The sequence below is a fragment of the Polypterus senegalus genome, chromosome 9, assembly GCF_016835505.1.
Source record: "Polypterus senegalus isolate Bchr_013 chromosome 9, ASM1683550v1, whole genome shotgun sequence".
NCBI lineage: Eukaryota > Metazoa > Chordata > Cladistia > Polypteriformes > Polypteridae > Polypterus > Polypterus senegalus.
The window spans coordinates 137,672,947-137,683,901 of NC_053162.1; the positions used below are offsets into that span (position 1 = coordinate 137,672,947).

Consider the following 10,955-nt stretch of genomic DNA (forward strand, 5'->3'; position numbering starts at 1 on the left):
CAAACAGCCGCAGACGTCACTTTACCACAGGCTGCTGCATTATCCAAAACTACATTAGTATAATATAGAATATTGTGATTTGGGTGGGTTAAGTTTTGAACAAAATGATTAGAGTAATTATACTTAATATAATATTTTCTACTGAAGCAGACTCACTAAAGGCATATGTAAAACACACAAGTCTTTACAAATATCAAAGTAAAACCAGGGTACCTTTACAAAAGCCCACCAAAATAGGGCAGAAAAATACAAATTTCGAAAAGTATCTGGTCAAGAAATTCAAACCCAGATTGCTGAGGTGGCAGTTTTACCCACTGTGCTACCCATGTGTGATTTGTTATTATTGAAAGCTATGCACACCCCAAATTGCTAAATGAGCAATTGAATTATTAAAACTTGAAAGATTAATATAGATACATTAAACTGCACCTTCCATAGTACTATAGGAATTAAATCGCTACTATATCATTTCACAACCTTATTATTATTATGGAAGAAAATAATAACACACAAATGCATGCTTCAATAAAAGTAATTCATTGTGAGAAAACTTTAAATGTAGTAAAAACTTAAATTGTTCAGCGTAAGTACTAGTAAATTAGAGTATTAACAGAATATATAAACTTAAATGATTGTCAGAAATAATCACAGAAAAAATATTTTATTTGACTTACAATTAGTTCCACTGTGGTGTACTGAAAAATAAAACATAAAACAATGATTAACATTAGCAAGACTCACGATAACTTACATATCAAGCTACTCTTGGAATTCCTCTGCAATCATGTAGTAATATGATTGTTATCAATTATAGCTCATGAATCAACAATACCAAGCTCTACAGTAACTACAACTAAGTTTACTTTACTTTGTCTCTCAAAGAATTAGTTTAATTTTAAAAATATTTTCATCATTCTTACCTTTTCATTAATTGGAAAAAAATTTTCATCAATAGCAAAAATACGAAATTTAACTGAAAGAAAAACAACAGTTTTGTGAGTATAAAGTCACTTGATCATTTGTAAACAATTACAATCAGTTGCAATGCATTACTTCTTTCTATTCAAACACTGAAATTACTGCTAAAAAACTACCATAAAGACATGCTAGGTGCATAGATATTAACAAGCTGTGCTTCCATCAAAAGCTGCAAATCTTTTAAACTGTTATGCTGAAAGCCCACACTGTATCCAGAGAAGCCCCTCCCTAGACTGCCAACTTACCACCCTGGAACTGTCTGTTGAATGTGGGCTTCAGCATCTTCAAAGCATACAATCCTAAGTGTTTTTAAGAATGTGATGTTGTTTTCCATTGTGTAATGCTGCCAGCTACTTTGCAAATTTAAAACGTGTTTTAGGAAACACTAGACACAATCCAGCAGATGTGCTGTACTTGTGAATGCAGAGGCCAAGCTGTGGATGAATAATCTTACCAAATTAGAAGAAGTCAAAGGCATACTATCGTGAAAACAATCACCTAATGTGACATACCCAACTACACTTTCCACTATTCCCTTTTAGCTGGTGTACAGAGCAAATTAAACTGAGCAAGGGAAGTACATAAATCTCTACCAAGAGCGACAAAACATGGGTTACGCTTGGGTAGCTTTATATATGAGATCAACCAACTGGAAATAAATCCATACATATTGTGAGTTAGCCCATGAATTCTGTGCTAAGTCAATGCAAGTGGCATACATTTGCCTTTGAAAGTAACAATTTGACTGGACATGTCTAGCTGCAAAACATACTGAAGATTCATACGGAATATTAGTCATCTGAAATAGAAGGGGTTATTATACTGTAATGAGATGATAGAAGTCTGCAGTACAAATATGCATACTTATTTTCCACATTCTCTAAAGATCATATTCATATGTCCCATCAACCTAAGCTGCCTGGTTGGACTGTCATTCATCTTCAGTCCACCAGCTCATCCTTAAAAGTGATCAGTCCTTAGGCCAAGTTGCCTGAAAAAGGGCCCTAAGCCGCCTCAAAAGCTTGCATATTGTGATCTGTCAGTTAGCCAATAAATGGCGCCATTTTGCTTTAACTCTCATTGCATCCATCATGGCTAACACGGTACAACACCCTACGACTTTTGCAGTCGTGAAAAACAAAACTCAATAAAGAGATTTTAGGGGAATACTGCTCCGTATAGTCTTTTTGTTTATAGATGTAATCTATACCACACTGGTAATATCAATTCCACTGTAATTAGGCTTATTGTTCACATCACGCTGGAGGAGTGCACAACATTATTTAAAAATGTGACATGTTGCATATTTTTTCACACAAAGATATACTAAAACCCAGTATTGTGCACATTACTGTGTTTTCTCCTCAGAAAAACTCACTACAAGGAACCGTATCCCCCCTCCCCCAAAAACCATTATCTAACAACCGCATTATCCTAGTTGAGGATATGCACACTTCTGACGATTTTTTTTCCCACTACACATCTTTAGTTAAATACTAAATGACATTCAGACACATGTAGATATAGTGCATTAAAACATGAACTAAACATGTTTCTTCTTAGTGTGAATTAAATGATTTTTGCTGGAAGCAATGGCAATGTGATTTTTGTTTTCCAAAACACTGAGTTTTGCTGCAAATTCAATTTGTGGAAATTGTTCCACTTATCACTAGCTATCATCAACTCAGATGATTTTGTTTGAAAGGCAAGTGTGTTAACCATTACATTAACATCACAATCTAGGTGGTGATGTTGTTTGGTTGACAGATCACACTATAGTATCTCATGCCAATGTTTCAAATTTGAGCTGCCAAGGCCAAAAGTTAAACAGTACATTAAAGGCTGAATTATGGTACCCAATAGATTTGTTTTGCTTTATAGATTTATAGATAGGCAGTACTATATATAGCAAATAAATAAATAGGCACACACCTGTTTGTCCTGGTTTATAGATCGGTTTGTCTGTCTGTATAAAACTCATAGGTGTTAATGAGGAAATAAGCACTTTTTTCTCATTTACAATCTCAAATGTTTTTCCTTTCAATCGTACTTCAATACTGCCTACAAATTCATCATTCACCTGTGGAACCTATAGAAGCAAAACAAGAAAAAACACAAAAAATGAACAAAAGTAAGGGAAATATCATTTGTTTTATGATAGTATGATAATAGACCAAGAGTGAGGTTTTTAATCTACAGTTAGATTAGATTAAAACACTCAGTAGAACTAAATGGACTTGGTGGGCACACCTTTGTCTCTCAGGCCCTGTCCACAATAATAAGATTTTATATAAAAATGCATACATTTGTCTACTTTTTCAGCCTTTTATTCACACTACTGTACTCTGTTGGTTTCGACCCCTGTTAATTTTTTTTTATTTTTATGAAACTGTAGCATTAGCATTTTGGTGTGGATGAATGTAAACATGGTTTTCAGAAAATTATACTTTAATTGCGCTTTAATTGGTTTGTGCTTATTTTGTGGCCCTTCCCCAATTGAATCCTGATCATAACAACAACACACGTTCCCTTATTGGTCATTAGTGCTGATCAGTGAATTTTGCCAAAGCGTTATCCAGAGCATATCTGTTGCGTTCACATTCACCCTTGTTCGTTGAATTATTTTCTGATAATTCATCTGGTTAAGGAGAACTGTTTTTTTCAGTGTCCTATAATGCTTTGTGCGGCCAGCACAACATCCCCCAGAGCTGTAACAGCCAACATTGGATGGGACCACCCCCTGGGTATATAATGCTAATCATCTGCATTACAGACTGGTTACGAAGCTTGCACAGCTCTCAATATGTTCTTTCTTCTTTGATCTCACAGAGGCACGGTCACACAGTGGTTGGCACTATGAAGAGCACATGATCACACTCACAGCAGATTTGAACTCTGAGAGAAACTGTGGCTTAGCAGAGAAAACACATGCAGATATAAACAGAATATGGAGACTTTATGGAAACCAAAGGTGCTAAGGTAGCTGGTGGACTACTATAGCATAACTATTCATATCAGTTTTTTTACATTTTCTGTAAAAATAAATCCTATAAAATGTAAAGCCATAAAGTCACATTAATACTGTGTATAGTAGGTGAACTCAATTTAAGGATCTTAACAAATAAGAAAATTATGCAGGTTCTGAAATTTTATTTTTATGAAGCATACAGCATAAATAACGAGTTATCTGTGTTTGTTGCCAAATGTGTAGGTTGATCTTCAAGTTCCACATCAATGTAAGAGAACGAGGCCTGACAAAAACACAAGAGACTATGAAATAATAATAATATCAAAAGATTTATTACTATTTACAAGATATTTTAATATTTTTAATAGAAGAAAAAGTGCAAAGCATCAGCACAGTTTGGAGAGCCTTCAGCACGATTTCAAAAAAAAAAAGAGCCAGTGGCTTCAATCATGAAACATCACTTTGAATTTTTTGCCTTTGTTTTTTTTTTTTCCCTTTTCTCCCAGAGTTGAATATTTTTTCCAAAAAACTCTGTTTTCTGAAAAGTACATAAAGCAATAGTTTCTCACATAAGTCAACATAAAACATCTGTTGCTGCATGCATTGCCATTGTGCACTACCGTGGCAGCAGCAGTGCAGGATGGGTGGGGCAGTAAGCATCGAGCTGAGCTACTACCAGACTGTTTTCTAAAAAGCACACAAAACAATAGTTTCTCACATAAATCAACATAAAATGACCTACATATTTTTTCTGACTGTTGACTACAATTTCAGCATTTCCACTTAGTTTTTTTGATGAAATTTTGAGTCATGGTGTACAGCAGTACAGCTCAGGTTGCCTTTTTGGCAGCAATCAGTCAAGTATAATTTGCTGATGTTTCCCTAGCCCTCAGGGACACTTTAAAGATGATTGCACCATTATAATCCAGTCAAATCTAGTTCAGTTAGTCCATCCCCATTTACTTCAATGAATTTCACAGTGTGGCGATATTCGTGAACACTTCTGTGTTTTCTCCAAACTTGAGGTGAAGCAAACACCACAGAGTTTGCTCATCACTATTGGACATGGAAGAACACATTTTCTAACATTACAGGCATAAAAGAGTTGCTTTCCATGGTGCTTGTTATGCTGCTTGCCTGTATGCATCTAAAATGCATTTTGTAGTCTGAATGCTGCATTCTGTACAAGTGTATAAAGCAAATTACTTGCCAGTCGCTACAGTTTTATGATAAATCTTGTGGCCAGTGTCACTACTGTTGTAATGAAAAATGTATAACTCTGTGAAAATTAGATTGTGAATAATTCAGCTGACACCCTGTAATCAACGTTTACTACTTAGATGTAATCTGATCAGTAAGGATCAGAGCAAAACTAACAATAAGGCGCATACCGAAGTGTATGTGTAGAAAGAGGCTGAACTCACAATATTACAGGACAATGACACAAAACCACAATGCAGTAAAGCGAAGATATACATGCACACACATATTTGTTTATTTACTTATTTCCTTTATTGAGTTAGTTTAACAAAAGGTACAAAATGTAATCCAATTACTGTGGACTGCTTATAATTAATCATGTTGCGAATTAATTTAGAGTTAAATATTTCTAAGCACTTTTTTTAAGTGTTGCTTTAATGTTTACTTTGTTCTTATTTAATGACAAGATGACAATCTCCAGATCTGAAGACAGTTACTTTCAAAGGTAATCAGTGCATTAATGTGACATAATGGAAATGCGCTGCAGCTCATGCTATCAGAGTCCTGCACACAATGATAGTTTTGAAAGTGTATAAAGCACAGAGGATTCTGATGTTCTTTGGTTTCTGGGTTTTTCAACGCACAGTCCCATTAAGGAGTTTGCCAATGATGTGCCATGCGCAAGGTAGATGAAGGTCTACATCATCAGTATGTAAATGATGCACAAACTCCAGTGTAGATGGAGATCAGTTTTGTTTAAAAACTCCACCGTCCCTGAGCCACTAGCATTGTTCTGTCTATCTCCACTGTATTAGAATAGCAAGGACACAGGTGCCACCTTAGTAGTGATCTACCTAGTTGTGTTCTGACTCTATGCAACTTTCATCTTTCTTCAGCCACCTGATGCATTTGTAACAACTTCTAAAAAAAGTAATCCTCTGAATTCCTGATCTTGATATTTCTTCCATTTTACCAACAAATATAACTTAAAATGCTGAATTTTCTAGACAACACTATTTGTCCTACAATTAAAATACCATTTCCAGGTGGGAGAAATAAACCCCACAGACAAGTGTTTGTAGCGGTCCAAAAGAAAAAAAGGTTTTTTTGCTCTTCTGCCTTAGCTGGACATGCACACTTAAAAATAAATGGTCCTCGAACAGAAAGACAACCATGTGTCAACAACCCACAAAACTTGTTCAAACACTTTTTTTTTACTTTCTTAATAATTTCTGCCCCTAAGCATCCTTGTGGCTGCTTTACTTGAGAGTGGCAGATGGGACTCCTCTGCCCGCCCCTCTCCACAGCACTCTTAACAACCCCATTTGCATGGCTTTTAGGACACGCTGATTCGGTAATTTACAGTTACAATATTAAGGTTATTTTACTTTTACTTAACAAACACATGTAAACCTTATCCAGCCATCCATTATCCAACCCGCTATATCCGAACTACAGGGTCACGGGGGGTCTGCTGTAGCCAATCCTGTGTGGGTTTCCTCTGGGTGCTCCAGTTTCCTCCCACAGTCCAAAGACATGCAGGTTAGGTGCATTGGCGATCCTAAACTGTCTCTAGTGTGTGCTTGGTGTGTGTGTGAGTGTGTGTCCTGCGGTGGGCTGGTGCCCAGCCCGGGGATTTGTTCCTACCTTGCACCCTGTGCTTGCTGGGATTGGCTCCAGCAGACCCCCATAACCCTGTGTTAGGATATAGTGGGTTGGTTAATGAATGACTGACTGACTGACTATATCCCAGTCAATTCTCTCTATACTTTCTATCCATTTCTGGATGACAGTGGGTGGAGCTTATCCCAACAGCACTGGGGTTACCAATCCAAAATAGGGTATAAACATCTACACATAGCAAACAACATAATCTGTACATTTTTGGGATTTGGTAAGAATACCGGAGTATGTATAGAAACACTCTTGAAAACATGAGAACCTCACACAGATATAGTTGTTACTATGGCACAGGATTCTAATCAAGTCTATTGGAGCTGTGAGGCAGATGTGAAACTTTATTAATTATTATTTTATTTCAGAAGGCAATATTTGAATGTACTAAGTATAGGGGTGGGAGGTAATCCTAGATGAGATGCCCAGCAATGCTATCTTCTCATATACTACATTATCTATGTAAAACATCCATCCATCCATTATCCAACCCACTATATCCTAACTACAGGGTCACGGGGTTCTGCTTGGAGCCAATCCTAGCCAACACAGGGCGCAAGGCAGGAAACAAACCCCGGGCAGGGCGCCAGTCTACCGCAGGGCACACACACGCCCACACACCAAGCAAACACTAGGGAAAATTTGGACTCGCCAGTGCACCTAACCTGCATGTCTTTGGACAGTGGGAGGAAACCCACGCAGCCATGGGGAGAACATGTAAACTCCACGCAGGGAGGACCCAGGAAGCGAACCTGTGCCTCCTAACTGTGAGGCAGCAGCACTACCCACTGCGCCACTGTGCCACCATGTAAAACATGTAGTACTTATTAATTCATTTATGTATAATACATTATCTATGTAATATAGGTTTGTGATAGTACATATTTATTCATGTATTAAGCTAGTCATCAAATCATTCTGATTCCAAAGTTCAATGTTGTCCCCTAGCTGACTATCCAACCATTAGTGAGTCCATAAACCAGCCTATGCTTCATAAAAATAACTTGAAAAATAAGATGGATATATGGATGATTTGCCATTAAATTTCATATTTATTTAGGCTGAATAAATGAAAAGGTATCATATAAAAAGGGAAAATTATCATGGGCCTTTTGAACATGAGCATTGATGACTATCAATGTCCTGTTTATATAAATAGTTAAGTATAAAGTCTTTATTTGCACAGCTCTCAAGCTGAAAGTCAATATTTATGCATACAGTATTTGTTCAGTACTTTTATGTACAAAACTTATCTGTTTTGAAACCATGAAGTTATGAACGAATGTGACTGTGTCCATAGCTGTTATTTTAATTGAAATTGGATTTAACCCAAAAGATGGTCTTAGCCCAAAATGGAATTACAGACTAAAATAATAATAATACATTTTATTTATATAGGTGACCAAGCATGAAGTGTAAAAACTGTTATATTTTAGATTTTCACCTTTAGCTTATTTCCTTTTGCTTTATTAAAAATGTAGTGCACCTGAAACTATTGCTTATATAAAGTCCTTAGTAGGCCTTTAACATTACACAAATAATTTTGATTTTGCATCCTGCATTCTCTTGATCAAACACCAAAGATTCAGCCTAACACACAAGCTATCAAGGTCCAGGTGGAACTCTGAGAATCTACCTTTGATTTCAATACTGGATTTCTCCCTTTTAGGTTTGTTTTAATTGTCCATTATATCCCCTCTTCTTCATGAATAGTGTCTCAGAGGCCACACCCTCCAGTTATAACACTTTATTGAGGTGCTGCTGCAGAACATGAGACTGTAACCAGATGCTAGATAAAGGCGAGTCTCAGTGAAAAGCTGAGACATTGTGTGTTTCACACCTTGGCAAGTGGTCACAATCTGTAGAGTTAAGCTTTGTTCTAGGGGGAGTTTTCTTCCAAATTTGTTCTTTTGTAAAATGATCAACATCTATCAGGGTGGAATTTTGAGTTTAATTGAATTATTTGGTGTATGTTTCAAGAATTAAGACTTTTGGCTAACATAATGCAATATACCATTACATTTGTTTTGGTGCTCTGAAAGGAAAATATCAAAGAGAAAACAAAATCAGGGTAGAATGTGTTATTCAGTAACAGGCACTATGAGAATTTATCATTTCATATTAGTTTTTCGTCAGCTACAAAAAACAAAATCTGTTCCTTTAAGTATTAAGTGAAGATGGAGCTGAGTCAGAAAGCGAAGCTCTCAATTTACCAGTCGATCTACATCCCTAATCTTACCTAGGGTGATGAGCTTTGGGTAATGATTGAAAGAATGAGATTGCGGGTACAAGCAGTTAAAATTATTTTTTTCTGCAGGGTGGCTGGGCTCTCTCTTAGAAATAGCGTGAGAAGTGCAGACATGTGGGAGAGAAGCCAATTGAAGTGGTGCAGGCTTCTGATACAGATGCCTCCCTGTGGAGGTTTTACGGGCACTACCAGCTGGGAGGAGACCCTGGGGAAGAACCAGGACTCTCTGGGAGGATTTTATCTCCCAGATGGCTTGGGAACAACTTCGGATCCCATAGTATGAGTTGGCATACTGTGGCTGGAGAAGAAGACATTTGGTCCTCACTGCTAAGACTGTTGCTCCTGCGACTCAGCTTTGGATAAGTAGTAGAAAGTATTAGTTGCCTTTATACAAGTTACTCTCAAGTGTTGTATTTATTTTGCAACCATTATAGATCATGTTATACTTTACTAAAATACACAGATCTTCTCAAATGTGCATAAAATACACAGATCTTCTCAAATGTGCATGTTAGTTTCCAATAATGCATTTACACACTACTTTATTGGAAACTAAAAAAAGCACATTTAATTAGAGTGGAATAATAGATACTTAATCATAGTTTATATGTTTCCAAGCAAAAACATCCTTGTGTAAACTGAAACTTGCAGAGACATACATTTTACGTACTAGAATTGAAGCAGGACATTTGAGAATGTTGATATACATTCATTTTTGTCATTTGACTTACTTTGTTTTCAGATACTCCCTACTGGCTATAGGTCTGTTTGAGCCAAATGCAATTTGCATATATTTCCCTGCTCCGCACACACACTCTTAAATATTCAACCAGGACATAATATGACTTTATCTAAATTCTCTTATAACAGATTCATATTTTTCTCTACACTGTGAACAAGGTAACAAGTTATTCATGATAGGCTCACCTGAAATTTAATGCACTTGTAGAGATCTTTCTCCTTAACCTTTTCCTCCAATAAAGTCAGATTTTCTGTTTCCATCTTCAGAGTTACAATGAATGAAATTGTTTCATTAGGGTTAAGGAGATGGACGCTTACTACCCCAGTACTACCTCCAAAAATCTGAGAAGGAATTGTCACCACATATGTCCTGGGAGAACAAAAGAAAAACAGAACAACCGGTTACATTTTCAGCTTAAGAAAAAAACTTCAGCTTTTGCAGCTATAAAATGGCATTCTGTAGCAGCTCCAGTAAAGTGTGAGTTGCACTCAGATACAAAATATTTGTGACAGAAACGTTCTTACATTTCTCCCTCACTTGCAACCAGACAGCCATGAAGTTGCAGACAAAGCAAAAGAACCACCTTCCACATGGTTGCCATTTAGCAGTGATCTTCCCTAAGGTGTGATGGACACTGAAGGCTGAAATCAGAAATGAAGCCCGAATTTATTCACTAAGCCTCTGAGAAGGCTTTGTGAAAAAAAAAAAAAATCTGTATTCTCTCACTCTCCTACTGCCTCCCTCTCTTTCTCTGATCCTCCCACTCCAATGTCGTCAAATCCCTACTCATTTTGTAATCTCACATGTATCTGTTACTGTTGCAAAATACAATTCAATAGCTCTTTAACCAGGATTATCTATCGGTGGGGGTTGTCTGTTTGCTGTGTACTCAAAATGTTAAAAGACAGTCACCAATACTTGCATAAGCAACAAATAGAGGACTGACTGTAATATTTTAACATTTCCAGTAAAAGCTGTCTTCAGAAGCACGAACAGGATGTAAACCGGGCACACACTTAATGCCTGCAAGAAAGCTGCCTATGGTTTACCTTTACAGAACGGCAAACATTCTTCAGACCTTAATAACCAATGCCTTGTTTTCAGTTCTTGCGAAACGTCGGAACCACATGAGATCTTGCAAAGAA

The 10,955-nt window shown here is 36.8% G+C and overlaps 1 protein-coding gene across 2 annotated transcripts in view; it reads right to left on the minus strand.

Moving 5' to 3' along the window:
* Positions 1 to 10,488, minus strand: part of LOC120535858 (alpha-2-macroglobulin-like protein 1) — a 74,523-nt gene extending 64,035 nt beyond the window's left edge. For both annotated transcript variants that reach the window (XM_039763977.1, XM_039763976.1), the window contains exons 1-5: positions 10,335 to 10,488; positions 9,996 to 10,179; positions 2,911 to 3,067; positions 921 to 973; positions 675 to 695 (exon numbers count right to left, since the gene is read on the minus strand). In XM_039763977.1, the coding sequence (XP_039619911.1) occupies positions 675 to 695; positions 921 to 973; positions 2,911 to 3,067; positions 9,996 to 10,179; positions 10,335 to 10,411 (492 nt within the window). In that variant the 5' untranslated portion in view covers positions 10,412 to 10,488. The remainder of the gene's footprint in view (positions 1 to 674; positions 696 to 920; positions 974 to 2,910; positions 3,068 to 9,995; positions 10,180 to 10,334) is intronic.
* Between the last annotated feature and the right edge of the window lie 467 nt (positions 10,489 to 10,955).